The sequence below is a fragment of the Bombus vosnesenskii genome, unplaced genomic scaffold (assembly GCF_011952255.1).
Source record: "Bombus vosnesenskii isolate JDL3184/JDL3185 unplaced genomic scaffold, Bvos_JDL3184-5_v1.1 scf7180000013297, whole genome shotgun sequence".
Lineage (NCBI taxonomy): Eukaryota > Metazoa > Arthropoda > Insecta > Hymenoptera > Apidae > Bombus > Bombus vosnesenskii.
In genome coordinates, this window is record NW_022882947.1 from 201,926 (window position 1) to 218,445 (window position 16,520).

The window sequence follows — 16,520 nt, forward strand, 5'->3', positions numbered from 1 at the left end:
TTCTCTTTATTTCTCCTTTCTTTTCTTTGTTCGTTTCGTAGCAAATTATACTACAGAAAATCATGCGGAAGCATGCACAGAAAATTGTTCGTAAACAGCGCACGCTATCGAACGGTGTTGATTAGGCGTGTTCATTGTCTGTTGCAATAGCTCTCTCGTTTTTATCACGCTTGCTTTCTTCTGACCGATGCGCTGCGCTGCGATGCGCTGCGATACGCTGCGATACGCTGCGATGCGATGCGATGCGATTTCAAGGCGAGTTTAGTTCAGTGACACCCCTTTTTAGACGCATTATATGCACGCAAAGAGCGGCTGATTGGCGAGCGGTGCTCCTGTTCTCGATGTTGTTTGGAAAAATCGAGTAGGTAGCGTGAAATCGAGACCGAGAAGCGACGCGACGTTTACGACGAGAAATCCTCGTTGAAAACATTGCGTCGTCTTAACGCGCATCGGTCGATCTTGCTTCCGTTTCGACTTTTTATCATCGAATCTACCTACGTTTTTATGGTAATGTGTAATCGAACTGCAATTCGTTCGCTCGTCAAACGTACACCGCGTCTATACAGACTGGACAGGGTGGTGAGAAAATTATATAAACGAACAAATTTCTCGGACGATCGATGGTGAAATCCTTTGGATATTGCAGAAAATTTCCTTTAATCGTATCGTTGTCTTAAATTCACGGTGGTTATTAATAGCAAAGTTAAGATTATATTTACTAATAAATTGGCAAAATAGACAAAGCGAATGATTAACACGGAACACACAGAAATAAAACTGAGAGTTAACGATGAGAATTACATATTTCGTTTATAGATCGAACGCGAGGTTGTTCTGTCGTCGGGAGACAAAAATTCCAAGATTCCCATTCTACACGAGTACAAACAAAGAACTGCCGGTAGAGTGGCGATTGCACCGGATGCTCCGATCAAACAACAGGCTTGGGTTCAAGAGGTAAGCTAATTCTCTTGTTAACGTTCGTAATGTGCTGGTAAGACTGGCTGGAAACAGTCAAATTTCTTACGTAACGTGGTCGACTGTTGGCACTAGATGCGATAACGTTACTCCGACATAGCTTATTAATATGTAAGAGTATACACCGTGAAACAATGTGATTTAAGACGAGCAGATATGTTTAAAACGCGGGATATGTTTTATGCTCGTTGGTCGCTTAATTACAATTTATAATTGCCAGAAAATTTAACTATGACTAGCGCCACAGTATCTCTTATAAGGTAGAGAGAAAAGATTCGTGTTTCATTTTCACGGAATATCTTTTAAAAGCTTCCATTACCTCTTGAGTTTTGAATCTTTGGCATACGAATCGAACCCTCTGCTTTTCTAATTCGAAAAGCATCGGTTAATCGTACGAAGGCACAGGTATGGAGCAAATGGACGCCAATTCGCAGAGATGGTCGAATCGCGATCATTACGAAATCTTTTCATTGACCGGCGATTGGCTCGCGCGCGTGCAACTCGTACAGCGATCGGGCACCTACGTGAATCGCTGGAAATGCGAGTAGGTGTCGTTAATGCACGTGCTACGAGGTACTATTCCACGATCGTAGGTTACAAACGGATGTGAGAGTCATATAGCGTGTGCAAAGAACACGGAGAATTATCGTCGGATCTGCGTTCAGAGTGCGTTCTTTCTTTGTCGTTCGTGTTTAATTTATTTTAGATTCGTCGATGAAACGCTGACACGGTTCGAACCGAACGATCCCACCGATCTTATTCTTTAAGTTGTTTCTAACGTGCCGGATAATCGCGTCATACGACGATCTTCGCGCGATTCGACGTTTCTTTGTTACGGCATTTGTCCTATAATCACCATGGTAAATAGCGATATGTGCGCGTGCTTTTCACCGTAAAACCGAGCTATTGTTTTTACGATGTAGGCGTCTTGCGAATCTATTACCTGCTTCCCTTGCTTCGTTCCATGACGTACGTATGCGCGTACATAAACGTTCGCTAGGAAACGATTAGTAAGAACTAGCTAGCTGTCCTAGTTAAGAGGAAATTCGTATCGTAGGCGATTATAGGCATGTCTTGTTGCAGCTGCGATCGTCGCGGCCAGTACGATAAGAAAGCGCGCTTACGATCTTTGCCGAAAAGACGAAGCGCGTGTTAGTTAGCATCCGAAATACGTAAGCAGATGTTTTTGTCCTACTCGAAGCCTGATTGTTGTCCGCGTCCTCAAGTGCGTAAACCAGGTCCGGCTTACGACGAACGGAAAATATACCTGATCCAACGTATTATTGGGAACGACTCGTAACATTTTATATTCGTACGTTAGATTTGGCGTAGCGTAATCCTCGACACGGCAGCTGTGCAGGGACCATAAGTCAGAAAATCTTTTTTCGTATGCACGAAGCGTGCGATGGAGCCCTACGGGCGAAACTTGGCTCTGTTCTCTCTTCCCTGCCTCTCTCTTCCTCTATCCTTCTGATTGACAGTGTCAGTTGTTATTCCAACCACATCCCTTCCTAAGAACCAAAGGATTCAGTCCGACAACTTTGAAATTCCCTCTGCGGTTTAAACGGACACGCTGCCATTAGCTGCCCGCTGTTCTCTTCGACGGAGAATTGTTTTCGGTGGATTCCGGCAGATTGCGTCGAGGGTTTCCCTAACCAACGCGACGCCTTTCCTCCGGTGAGAAGTGTGTGCTTCGCCTCGCCGGTTTCGAAATACTCGATAAGGCGAACAGTTCGGATATCTTTCGATTATCGGTGTCGGTAATCGATAATTTCTTATTTTCATTTGAAAAATAACTTAATTTCACGTCGAGACCAAGCGTATAACACATGTTCAAAAGCGAACGTACAATATATATTTGATCCGTATATTGTAGGAAATTTCGCGAGTAACCGATAATCTGCTCTTATCAACTCTTATCAAGCTTACGTTAATTATTACTTGTAGTAATCGAGCGAAGAATTGGATTAAGAATGGAAGGGACGGGCGACAGAGGACAAAAATTTCAATGGAAAAGCTTTTTAATACGGAAAAACTTATTCGAGCGTCGGGATAACCTTGTTAAAAGGAGTAATTGCACGGGTTGTCGCCGAGTTAAAAAGTCCAAAGTTGTAGCGACTGAGCCGAGCGATTTAATAACGTATCGCACACTTTCCCTTATAGCGTGTTACGTAAAATGTCTCCACGCTGGTTAATCGCTTGTCCGTGTCCCGTAGCAAAAGTTTCAGGTGCTTCTCAATCGCTTTATCCGCCGACGCTGTCGAGCGTTGGCTGCCAATGACTTTTCTCTGATGCTAATTGCACGAAGCTCGAGGCTCGACAACCGTACATGGCTACCGATAAATTGATACTGCCTGGTGCCGAATAATTGAATTTGTTAGGTTGCTAGCGTCCGGTGTTTGTCATCGTTGCAGTATGTACGGCGAGTATCGCGTAATTGGATCAGACTTGTTTGTTCGAGCATATGCCAATGGTAAGGGATATCTAATTTGTTTACCACAGGCATGATAATTCAGCCTGAACTTGTAACAAAAGGAAGAAACGACATAGAGTATGAAATGGTTAATAAGTTGAAGCGACCAGGTAGCTGTTGTCATTTTTGCCGCACTTTTAACTTTTTTAGTATTTTAAAGTATTACTTTAAAATACTAGATTAACTTTTATTTTTCATTTCATTTCATAGCACGTGTAACTTTCCACGAGTGTGAAATATTAGTCGACTAGGTGGATAACACGGAGAGATAAGAGCTTGAGAGGTAACTACGATGTAAACGATTTTTCAGGGCACTCAGATGCAAGAAGTGAGACAGGAGGGTCAAGCCAGGAGTTATCAGCCAGCGGAATCTTACGCGTAAATATCTACCTGTATCGCGCCGCACTCGGTGAATCCGAGAATTGATTTTCCCCGATAAAATCGCAATTTCTCCGAAGGTCGACGTCGGCTGCATCGGCGCCAAGGACCACCAAAATCGACGAAGACAAGAGCAAGTCCATTTCGAGAACTTATCACACGATCAAGGACATGATATCGAGCCGTTTCGGGCAGAGTCGCAAGGATGCCGAGCCGGAACCGGAAGCGAGTTTGAACAATGTCACGGAAGAACTGAGAAAGTCCAGCAGAAGCATCGATGAGGAGGAGGCGAAGAAGAAGGAAGGGATTTATGGGAAGCCACGGGCACAGGAACCTCCTGTTAATATGCAGCAATATCCAAAGAACGCATGCGGTGAGTATTTTATATCCGGGAAATATTTCATGTAGCAACATCGTGCCGATTCTGTCTGAATTTCCACTAAAAACACTGTCTTTCCGAAACGTATCGTACTACGATATCGCGAGATTCTCACGGTGGTAATTTGTAATTTTGTAGTTTGCGATTAAAGTCGAAGGTAAGATGGAGCTTCGATGCTAAACAGCGTATCTTTGGTATTTTGCCTCTTGAGCCACGCAACCGGTGTAATTCTATATTATAGTAACAGGACGATCCTCTCGCTGTTAATTAACTAGAAGCCATAGCGTTACAATGTTGCCGCAGCGATGATTAACGCTTTGCCTTTATACAAGATGATCCGTCATCGAAAGTCAATTTCGGTGTGCCGCGTTACGGCATGTGCGTGCATGTAAAATGTAAAATGGAAATAAGAGAGCGTAGTCGGCGGTATGATTGTCGGCACCGCCTTCGAGCCTGCTAGTTAACTAGCAAGAGGATCACCGGTTGTAAGGCAATGGGTTAATCTTGAGAACACGCTATCGATCTTCGATGGCATCCCACGCGATACAGCTAAATGATTTTTACGTACGATTAGATATAATTAGGTTTGTCATGTAGAGATCGGTGGCTATAAATTATAAACAGGCAAGACAAGTTGAAAATCGGAAAGTAGAAAATCGATCGATTGGATGTTCTTCGTATCCTCGGTATCCTTTTGAATTCCACGCGATAGACGATAGTTGTGGCGATATCCTATTTTCCATTGATTTTTCAACGACAGGTTTGAAATAAAATTGCATTTTCGGACTACTCGGCTACTTTGCGTATACACGTAAAATGTAACGGGGAGGGGGAGAAAAGGTATCGAAACTGCGTAAAAATTGAAATTAATCCGCTCGCAACGTAACGGACAGTGACATTTATTTAACGCTTGAACCTGATTTAGGTCAGTACGGGCACTCGTATAGTTACCTGAGCAATCAACAGAACGTACCGCTTCCTGGACAACTTCAGCCTACGTCACAGATTCAACCCAATTTACCAGGCCAAAGTGCTCAGCTTCACGTGACGCATCACGCTCCACCTGGAGGAGTTCAAACGGTCCATCAAACTCAAGTTCCTGGTTTTGGCCAATCAGCGACAGGTGGCCAGCAGGTGCAAAATGTTGCGAGGGAATACGTTGTTCAGGGACCATCTGGATTGCCGAGTCAGCAATTGCATCAAGGACTTCATCAGAGCCCTCAGAACCAGGTAATCTTTGATTTACTTCCGCGCTCTGTGAATCGCTTCTCAATGCCGGTAAACAGCATTGGTTTCGTTTCAAACGGCTTTAAATTGCTCGCTCGAGTCGAAAGTTCCATCGACGAATGTACACATAGGAAGTACCTAAACGTGAAAGTTATTACGCGGAAAATTACTCGTATAGTCAGCGATTTCCATGTAATATGGAATTTAGTTTTGCAATTTAATTCTATCGAATTCTTAGATTAGATTTAATTCCGTTGGACTTGTGTTACACCGATGCAAATATCTCGACGCTTCGCTCTACTATCGACGATTATCCGCGATACTAAGTAGCGACTGGCTACGATAATTATCGTAAACCATCGTTTTACAGATTCATCGGAATTACAAAAATTGCATATTTAAAGCAAACGAGTATTCATTCGCATGTATCTTACGTGTTGAGATTCAAACGTGTCCTGTCAATGAAATAACCGGTTTCCTATAAAATACGACTAGTACCGACTTTGAATAAAGCGAAAGACGTCGTTCCGTCGTCTGACAGCTTTTAATTTCATTTCATCGAACGTATGAAAAAGTCGTTACGTTTTCGAGTGAACTATTTTCAATCGCTCGCATATTTTCATTTATTTTCACGTTTCTATGTTTTATCTCGCTTCCTAAATTGCGTACGTACGATGTATATGTTTTTTTTTTTTTTTTTTTTTTAATATGAAAGCACACCTGTTATATCGAAGTGGCGAACGGGAGTTTATTGCACGTCGAAATAACGACTCTATGAAAAAAGGAAAAAGGAAGAAAATACGAGAAAATTTCGTTGGGTTCCGTTCTTAATCAAAAAGCTGGAATACGGGGAGGATATGTTGGAAAAATTGTTTCGAATCTTTGACATTGCGACAAAAATTGCAGTTTGTAACTGACACGTTTGTAGCGCGCGATTCGCGACGTTATTCAAGGACTTGTATCATAGCGCATAATCGTTCATTTATTTGTACAACGTATAACAATTATATAGGTTGTCATTTAAAATATACCAAAGGCCAAGTTCGTACATTCTTCGTGATAAAAACATGCGAACGATGACAAATGACGAATTGGAATGGTAGTTTAGTAGTTGTATTTCGGATCCGCGACCATTGTCAGCCAAAGCAATCAACTTGTTTCCCAGCAGTTATCGATCGTACGTTTCAAATATTCAACGAACATATTTCCCCGTAATACGCCTTTATTCGCATCGATTTGTTCGCAAATGAAATTTTCAGACGTTTCTCCGCTTTCCCGCCTCTCCGCTTTCCCGCCTCTCCGCTTCTCTTTCCAAGGTCTTATCCGTGCAAAAATTGTGTTTCGTGGAAAGAACGATCGAAACGTTTCGGATACGCGCCAGGCGTCAGGTAAAATCGCCGATGGTTATTTCCGGTGTAACCAGCGGAAAGGTTATTTTTACGTAAGTAAGGGTAACCTTCTCCTCATATAAATTCAGAAAGGGCAATAACGCGACACATACGTGCTATTCAAATAGCCGGTGCACGTGATACGTGTTCCATATTTATGCCATCTAAAACCGACCACACACAGCACGATGCACTGTGCGTATAACTCTCCAAATTTATCGATATCCCGATGTAAGACGTCGCGTCGGTTGGTTCATTCATAAGTTCCTTTTATAAGGAGCGGCGAGAATCTTTCCCGTTGTCCTTTAGTCCGTCGTTTTCCCGACGAACTCGCAGACAGGCATCTCCGATAGATCGTTATTTTTCTCGAAACGCGCTCACGTGACTCATCCGCGTGAAACATCTGAGATAATATACGCGTTGTAATAATACGCGTTACCGAAGACGATCAATTAGAGTAATTGGAGAAAAACGAGCAGGACGCTGCGAGTGGCGTTCGTAATTAATACGTAAAATAATTAATGGGAATGCAAATTGCTGTTAGAGGGAGGAGGTAGTGAAAAAAGTGTGGACACGTTCGCGTCCTGTTGCTTTCGTGCTCGAGACCGGAGTAAACTGACGAATCTCCTCCGACATATAGGTATATGTAAGTAGGTATAGGCAAATAAGTAGTTATCTATGCCGAGGGCGTAAACGGATACGAAAATTTCAATGGCAAGAAATTTCTGTGACATGGCTATCGATTATGGTCGCCTGCCGTGACCCTTGATATTGTTCGATATCGTGATTTTCCGTTATAATCTTTCTTATTACTTTTCTCACTTTGACGTAGCTTTCGTGGTACTTGGACGATGACGTATATCGTATATCGTTATTTACGTATTACGATAACATCGTATATCGATTTAGTCGTTTAATTTAGTCGGTTAATTTAGTCATTTGCTCGAGGTTGACAGCTGGATGAATTTATCGGGATTAACGGGAGCGATTTTGGAAAACAGGGCCAGAGCACGCAGATGCAGAAACCTCATGGTCTAGGCGTGCAACCGCACCAGGTGGGGAACGCGGCGATGCAACCGTCGAATCAAAACTTCCAGAGTGCGCAACAATTGTTGCATCAGAATCAGAGCCATCATCAGAGTCCGAGATTCGCGCAGCAGCACGCACAGAACATGCATCAACGACAACTGATCCAACAGATGCATCAGCAGCAGCAGCAGCAGCAGCAGCAACTGGTCGGACAGCAAAATAGCCAAACCAGCGGCGGTGGCGGCGGCGGCAGCGGCGGCGGAGGCGGAGGCGGAGGCGGCGGCGCCGGCGTCAGGAACGTGCAGCAAAGCTATTTCTCGAACAACGTGTCTTATCAGCAATACCAACAAGCTCGACAAACCATGTCAAGATCTCAGATCGATCTACCGAGCACTTCCAGACAAGCTCAAGAGCTGAGGCTGCCCGGACAGGAAGTGTATTACCATTATGCTCAAGGTCGACCAAGGTACGGTGTACCGCAAGTCTATATGAAAGCCGAAAGTAATCAGGAAGCAGAGTTTCAGCGACGAAACTCGACGAAAGGTATCGAGAAGGCGGCGTCCCAGCCGCAACTTTCGTACGAGGACGAAAGGTCTGGCTGCGTTAACGAACAATCGAGAAATCCGGTTGACGGGTTAAAAACTCTTACGGTGGATCCGTTGGACAAAGAAAGATACGAGATTACGGTGGAAGATCGTGGACAAGGGGAATTCAGGAGAAGCGATTCTCAAAGGAAAGACGAGTATCGGCCGGAAACCAGCTTCGCTATTCGCAGAGACGATGCCGTTAGGTGTTCGAAGAGGGAACAGGAACAGCTAGGAGTGGCCGCCGGTCAGGAAAGTCAGGAGTCGGAAGGAACTTGCGTGCAAAAAAGAATCGAAGAGTTGCAGAAACGAGCCGAGGAGAATCATTACAACGGAAAAATGTCGAAGGATAGTATCGAAACGGACGTGGGTAGGAGTTCGTGCGGGTCGAAAATTGGAAACGGCGAGCCTCTGAAGAGGATGGAGAATCAATACGCAAAGGATTGCATAGCGAAATCGGAGGCAAGGAAAGACGAGCTGGAACACGGTATCAGCCGATTGAAAATCCAGAATCAGGGATCTGGATCGGATTACGATAAAGCTGGACAGAGTTCCTCCAATGTTGATTCGGGAAGAGGATCTGCTGTTTATTCGAGCGGAAGACGGCCACCACCCGAAGACCAAACTCACCCCCCAGGTTTGTTACTCGCCAACCTTGCTAGAGTCTCGTTAAGTCGCCACGATAAATATTTCACCGTATCTCAAAGTATATATATATATATATACACTTAAACGGTAGAAGGTAGGTAATCCTAGCTTCCTCTAGTTTTAGTCAGACTTGTAGAACACGTATACGTCCGCATCTGTGTCGTGCAAATGTTTCCTCGATGATTACGAATATGACTGACGATCGAATAATCGGTAATCGACCGCGTAGTTGCGCGTAATCTGCGCGTGTAAACGTTTTGTCGCTTCTACGACTACGATTCTAAAATTGTACTTATAATTACGTAGATTTACTCGAACTTACAGTACAGGATTCCGAATGGGTGGACATAGTGGAGTCGGAACTGAGAAGCATTTTAGAACCAAGAGACGTCCCCGCGATGGCGCATTCCACCCTGTCCGAAAGTGTATCGTCGGTAACGCCACCTCTACCGCCGCTTTCACCCCATGAAAGTCCCAGAACATCGAGAAATCGATACTCGGCGAGGTAACGCTACTTCAAACAGATCCTCTTCGTCCCGTAACCGATGTCGCTTCCGGTCACTGGTCCAGGGTTGCTTCCGATTATTTCTGGCCTTCGCGTACATCGGGGCACCGATACGGGTCTGCTAAAATGGATCCGCAACCAACCGATCGCAAACTGTCGACTAAACGTAGGCAGACGGGTGTGCTCGTTTTAGGAACAACCAACCTATCGGGAAACCAGAATTTTTGTTTCTCTTCCTATTTCGACGCGTAAAATATCCTTCGGGATGCCGCCAACCGTAGTTGCGATAAAGAATATTCCAAGAAACGGAAAGGTTACCGTTCCAAACGATTATTCGATCTAGGAGATACGCTTTTGTACGTAAAGGTCGGTTGGTTTCGCTGGTCGATTACGGTAGTCGCGTTAACGACGACAGAGTATCCCATCGAAATAACTAATCTTTGCCAGTTTAACCGTCCTCTTAGCATGCGATTCTTGGCAATGTTAACGGTCACGTATTTGTGGGCCTTGTAGCTTACCATACGGATCGAAACCCAATTACAACGATTACAGCAAGGCTATAGAGAAAAGAAGCGGGTTCCCGGGTAGTTCGAAGCATCGTGGTGCGTCTACTTCCAAAAAAGATGCTGCGAAGAAATTCTCTCATCGTAAGTAATGTTCGATTTTCTTCTTTGCGCGTATTTTTCACCATCGTTACTTTCCTCTTTAACGACTCTATACGACTATCGTTTATTTAGTTTTCGGTGTAGAAGCAGCTGACTTGACTTCGACCACCACTGGACTCGATTTAGACTCGATGCTGGATAGAAGCGATTCCGATTTAAGTACAAACGACGCAAGAACGATTAGGAAGCAGTTGGAAGGTCTGGAAAATATGTACAGCGAGGTGAGACAAGTAGCAACTTACGTTGGTGTAGTTGCCACAAATTAACCGATGTACAAACGTTAAATCGTACTTGTAACTTGCACCTGTAACATGGTGATACGAACAGCTGTAGTAAAATAGGATTACTAACGATCGCAGGTACTGAAATTGCTCGGCGGAAGTGTGAAAAAAAGACGGAAGGCCAGAGGTCTGGCCAGTTACGGTTCCGTCTCATCGTTGCCGACGTCGTCCGTTTCATCGAGACCTGTTACAAGGCACCATGATAAACGTAGATCCCACGCGATCGACGACAGAATGAAGAAAGCCAAAGACATAAAGGTCGGTTCGATTAAAGACGCGTCGCGTCCATTTCACCATCTTAGTATCATTTTCATCCATCTTTCGCGAATCTTCATCGGCCGATCATTACCGTTTACCATAGATTCCGTTAGCTAATTTTACTTTCTAAAACGGCATTTTGCTTTTCGCGCGAACCCTCTTTATAGTGGTCTTTACTGTTACTTAATCGCGAAACTTTATCGCCGTACTTGGTGTATCTGCAAGACGCGTGCATAAGGTTTCGTTTAAACGAATCAAGGTAGAATGATATCGTTTACGGAAAGGAGCGTCACGCCACACATGTCGCAATCCGTTACTTGGCGGCCGGTGTTTTATCACACTTACTATCGTAATTTTCATTATATGAAAAATGAAAATGCGTCGTACGAATTGTGTGAAATTAAACGGTCGATTTCGACATGGAGAGATGAAATTTTTTTGATACAATTGTATCGAAGAATAAATAGATAAAGTTTCACGGATACGCGGCCGATTAAGCATTGTCCTTGCGTTTGCAGAGCATTAACAAACGCTTCCAACGACTAGAATCTCACGTAGTGACGCTTGCCAGATCGGTGGCACACTTGAGTTCGGAGATGAGGACGCAACATTTGATGATACAGGTGAGAGAATCTGGTTAACGATTTAAAAACGCTTAGCTTAGAAGAGATCTTTAGAAAGACGAGATTTTCAGTTATTTTTACGTACCGCTGTATACAGTTTATTTCTCATCGTACGTATATCGTACGTATAAGCATATGCGAGCATTGGCAACTTTTTAAATACTTGGAGTTTAAAAAGCAACATGCTCGACGATAAAGGAAACTCGTTTCGAACGGAAAGTTCTTTTATCGATGCGTGTCGAGTTTGCAATTGGAAAGGCTTTCGCATCGAATCAACAAAAACGAAATAAAAATGAAATCGAATGATCGGTAATGAAATAAAGACGAGGACGATTCAAAGGCGCTGTTTACATGGTCAGTTTCTTTAGAAATTCTTTAGCTACGTATATGCATACGTAGCTAAGTAGCGAAAACACGGTTTCTCATACACGGTATAGTTGAATCGAAATGAATTTGTCTAAAACTGTTATCTAACGACTTGTTGTAACAAAATCGAGTGCAATCGGACATAGGAGGGAACGTGGGAAATAGGAAGGAGCGGTATAGGCGGTGAAGCGAGTGAGAATTTTCGAAACTCACCACTACCAGGTATTCGCAGGAAATGGAGAACATAAGGGGCGAGATTGCTGCACTCAGGACTCAAACGAGCATGGCAATGGTGAGGTCGCAGTCTCAACCGCTGATCAAGGATTCCGAGCTGCCGGCTCTTTCCAATCCTTCGAGGGTGAAAAAGCTCACCAAGTTCTTCGGCACAGAACCACCGCTCATCAGACTATTCCTCAGGGAACTTGGGTATGAGGTAGGTAATTCGAATTACCGCTGCTTTCGTTTCTAGTCGTATCAATGTTTCTAATCCGATCGATGGAATTATCGATTCGCGCGTTTATCCACGAAATAAGCGTTATTAAATGAACGAATCGCGATGAATCGCAGGGCAAATTTTCAAAAGATACTCTCTTTCCCTAATCCCGATTAACGTCGGCGATCGACATAGCGTCGAAGAAATTTGCGCGACAGATATTTCCATTTGAATGGTTCGCTGCGTGTACCGATACTTTTATTCGTTGAAATCGACGCGAACGGTGCGAAAAGCGGCGCAGACGCCTCGTACCTGCGATTCTTTTTTTACCGCGTTATCAGACACGACTAAAATATCATTTTTCGTTTTCTTTCGATTAACCAAATTGAACGTGTCCCAGAAATATGCAAATGCGTTTGAGAAAGAAAAAGTCGGTATGGTAGAGCTTCCCTACCTAAGCGAAGAGAGGTTGCAAAAAATGGGTGTTCCCTTGGGACCAAGGCTGAGGATTCTGCAAGAAGCGAGGATATCGGTGTGTAAGGATCCAATTTACGTTGTGTGAGTGCCACGGAACGCGTTGTTCTCTGCAAGCCAACGCAGCCAACTCCGAGCAGGTACATCCGGAAGCCGTCGAAGGAGAATCTTTATCCTTTCGTTTTTTAATACGATCGTGTTTCTGCGAGTTTTCAGGTTTCATCGTTATCCGTTCGAACGCTTTCAACGATCGGTTTTGAATAGCGAAGCGCGACGTTTCCGATTTCACTCGAAAGACGAGACGATTTCCCTGATGGAACGATGAAACGATGAAACGATGAAACAATGAAACGTTAAAGCGGACGACTATTCGCTCGAAAAGTAAATTAACGTTTGAAAAACATGCAAGTCTAACGACGAAATAAATTAAACGTTCATTGCGTGTATTAATTACGAGTCGTACAGGCGTATAGTACTAAACGTATGCGAACTTCGATTCGTATATTACAGATAACGCGTATTGTTCTCGACTGTAGTATTAATACGTAATAAGTATAATCTGCAATGTATCGCGTTTAATACGTGCTGGATAGAACGCGCGTCAGAAACGTATCGACGATTTAAGTTTTCCAGTTAAGATTCCGTTATTCGTCAACTTGCTTTGCTTCTAATTTTGCTTCCGTAATTTATTATAAATTATTAGTAAAGCGAGCACATCGATACGCGTATAATACTTATGTATTGTGATGTATAATTGGCTGAATCGTTGTCGGATATCTCACGTATCCGTGATATACGCGACAAATACATAAAAGAGCAGTTACAAATACGAAGAAGCGTTGTAGGAAAAGCATCGTCTATCTCTATACAGAAAAGAGGTAATCGTTTAATTAACGGTAAGAACAATTTTTTACCGTTGACAGTCGATTAAACGAACGTTCAATTGTAATAACATTAGCGTAACTTTTTATTTTGTACACTGCACCGTACAATTACGGTTAATCGATCACCTAGGATGGTACGGATAAAACATGTTTTCTTAGGCGGACCGTGCGTGCGCTGGATTTGTTTTCTTGCTGCGATCGATCGGTCCGGGTCGGTGGAACGGTTCGACTCGATCCTCCCGATTGAGAACAAGCTCGAGCAGTTAACGTGAACACGCATTGAGAACGAGAAGCAAAAATAGATTTGCCAAAGAGACGGGAGAACGTCGCCGATGAAGTGGTGTGTGGTGTGTTGGTGGAGATTGTCGTTCGAGGAAGCGAGTGAAATTTTCTTCCCAAGTGTGATGATGTTTTGACTCGTAACCATTCGACAACTATTATTTCAGCTTTCCAGCTAAATATCTCGGTTTTTTAAAACTCGTTGCATCCAACGTTTTCGATCGCACGGTCGTAAATGATTTCAGTTTTTCTATGCGTTGCGTCTCTAAGAGATTCTTGCGATCGATGTAATTTGTCAAATTTTTCTACGTTTCTGCGTTTCTACGCGACATCGTTGCGTCTACGCGATGAATTTCTAGTTGCGATCTCTTCGGCTATTTATTTGCGATTTCCTATTTGCTTTCAACGATCGAACCACAGGTTTTCCTACAGTTTCTCGGTAAAGTTTTAAACGATGAAATAATCGGACAGTGATTTGCAACTGGAAGTAAATAAAATAAAATCGCGTTGGAAAGCATCGGCGGTTTCGATAAAAGTTTGCTTCTCGAGAGAATCGATCGTTCGAATAAATGAATTTGTCGTCGTGTGAAAAAGCTGGAAAAACAAGCAGTTTCGATTACGGTCAAACGACCACGCACACACACAGGAGCGCACGCGCGCGCGCATTACGGTGATACCAAAGAATCGATACCTGCTCCTCTGTAATGACGATTGCTCCAACAAGGACAATCTCACTGCGAATGACGCGGATTATGTAAAAAGACGACACGCCGCTTCGGTTCTCGATCGATGTCAACAATCGATATCGAATTCACGTGACATGTGACTTACAATTAGCGTTAACAGTAAATTTCACATTGATTTCATTAATCGATTAATATTCATAGGTTCGATAAGTATTTGTTACTAAGCATCGTTACATGTTGCACCTTTCTAACAGTTATTTCTACGTCTAGTAATATATCTTTATGTCATTGAATTGATTTTCTAGTTGGTGCTATTCGACACTGCCCGACGAAACTTTTACAGTTTCTGACGAACGTCGACGCGTTTACGCCGAATTCTGTACAGTTAATCGTTTGTGAGAACGTTTCGTTAACGACACGATTAATATTTGTATTATTATAAGTTTATTATTATTTTGTTAAATCTTGTATGTAATAAACAAGTGAAGAGAGCCATACGATGGTTCAATAAATCGTTTATTTAATAAATTATTTACACACGCTAGTTCGACGAACGGACCTGAACGAAATATGCAGCATTCCAATATTTCAAAGCATATACGTGCTTGATTTAAGCGTTTCCAATGCGAATCGAGGAGATTGTAAGTATCTTTGTGCGAAAATGATGGAAAGCTAGAAAAATTGCCAACGTTTTCTCTGGGAATGATTCAAATTACAAGCGATCGTTACCGAAATTGTTACCGAACAAAATTTTGTGACCGAATGAAATCGAATTTAACTGTAAAACGTCGTATTTTTCCAACCCTTTCCTAAACATATTCGATCAGCTTATAAATTTGAAATATTTGCTTTTCTGCTGAAAAACTTGTATTTTGCCGGCTGCTATTTGTTTAGCTGCTATTTGTTTAGCTGCTATTCGTAAACTGCGAGTTGTTCGCGACGAATCTTGTTCGTGATTCTTGTTCGTACGCATCTCCGTCTCTATTTCTGTTTCATTGGAAAAGTAAGAGCCAAAGCGCGCTGTCCACGAAAACATCTTCTATTCTAAATTCTAAACTATCCGCCGACTAGTACCTTGTGAATCAACCGGTTCTTTCAATTGAATAATTGCATATTAGCTGTTATAACGCACGGTGTGCGGCGTATGGACCAAGTGATCCACTATTACGGCCCCAGCCATCGGACTAGCTCTAATCGACACTGCGAATAATAATTATTTCGTTTATCTCGTCCATTTACATTTTACGCCATCGATCCTATCTTCTTCCAATTGCTCGTTCCAATTGCGGTAAACGCTTCGTTGCTTCATCGTTTCGACGTCGTTGTTCAGTTTCGGCCGCGAACATCTTTTCTCGTTGGACAAAATGTTAAATCGATACACGATGTGAAAGATGTACGGAATACCGGTGAAAAATGATAGGGATCGATTACTTTAGACCGTTTGAAAGGAAAAGGAAGAGACACGACGAATCGATGTTTGCGATTTTACCGATAATATGCTATTTATTTAATATCCATCTATCTAAGATGTCTTAACGATTCTTTCTTACCGCTTCTACCGCTACTACCGCTATACGCGTCAGAGGCAACGTAAAAATGAATTTCCTTTTATCAACGTAAAATATTATTTCCACAATTTCAATTTCCTTTCTATTTTCTTTATAAACCGGTTTCGCTAACGATAACGATATAATTACGTTCTATCACGTTTGGATAGGTTCGACGTGCAGCAAAGTTACAAAACGCCAATAGGGCATGGATCGCACTTTGAGAAACGGTGGCCTGATTCTGTATAAACTGTTACAAGGTTGCGTCATATTTTCGGCCCAAGGGAATTAGAATTCAAAAATTAGGTGAAACTCTGTTCGAGGTAAGTAACAACGCGAAGCTTCATCCCAGTTCTCCCGTAGAACTTTCCACACGTTAATGGTACGAGTTGGATAGTTTTACCGACTTTACGTCATCTTACGTAAAATACACGCTTC

General features: G+C 42.9%; 1 protein-coding gene across 8 annotated transcripts in view; it reads left to right on the top strand.

The window, feature by feature from the left end:
* Window positions 1-15,066, top strand: part of LOC117233517 (chromatin modification-related protein eaf-1-like) — a 66,525-nt gene extending 51,459 nt beyond the window's left edge. For 5 of the 8 annotated variants that reach the window (XM_033493881.1, XM_033493877.1, XM_033493878.1 and 2 more), the window contains 12 exons: window positions 817-954; window positions 3,759-3,826; window positions 3,907-4,199; window positions 5,131-5,435; window positions 7,822-9,070; window positions 9,406-9,586; window positions 10,100-10,233; window positions 10,324-10,472; window positions 10,611-10,790; window positions 11,309-11,413; window positions 12,012-12,212; window positions 12,613-15,066. In XM_033493881.1, coding sequence (XP_033349772.1) covers window positions 817-954; window positions 3,759-3,826; window positions 3,907-4,199; window positions 5,131-5,435; window positions 7,822-9,070; window positions 9,406-9,586; window positions 10,100-10,233; window positions 10,324-10,472; window positions 10,611-10,790; window positions 11,309-11,413; window positions 12,012-12,212; window positions 12,613-12,774 — 3,165 coding nt within the window. In that variant the 3' untranslated portion in view covers window positions 12,775-15,066. Of the gene's footprint in view, window positions 1-816; window positions 955-3,758; window positions 3,827-3,906; window positions 4,200-5,130; window positions 5,436-7,821; window positions 9,071-9,405; window positions 9,587-10,099; window positions 10,234-10,323; window positions 10,473-10,610; window positions 10,791-11,308; window positions 11,414-12,001; window positions 12,213-12,612 lie in introns of all 8 variants that reach the window. The other 3 variants (XR_004493333.1, XM_033493883.1, XM_033493879.1) reach the window with 3 other exon arrangements.
* The last annotated feature ends 1,454 nt before the right edge of the window (window positions 15,067-16,520 follow it).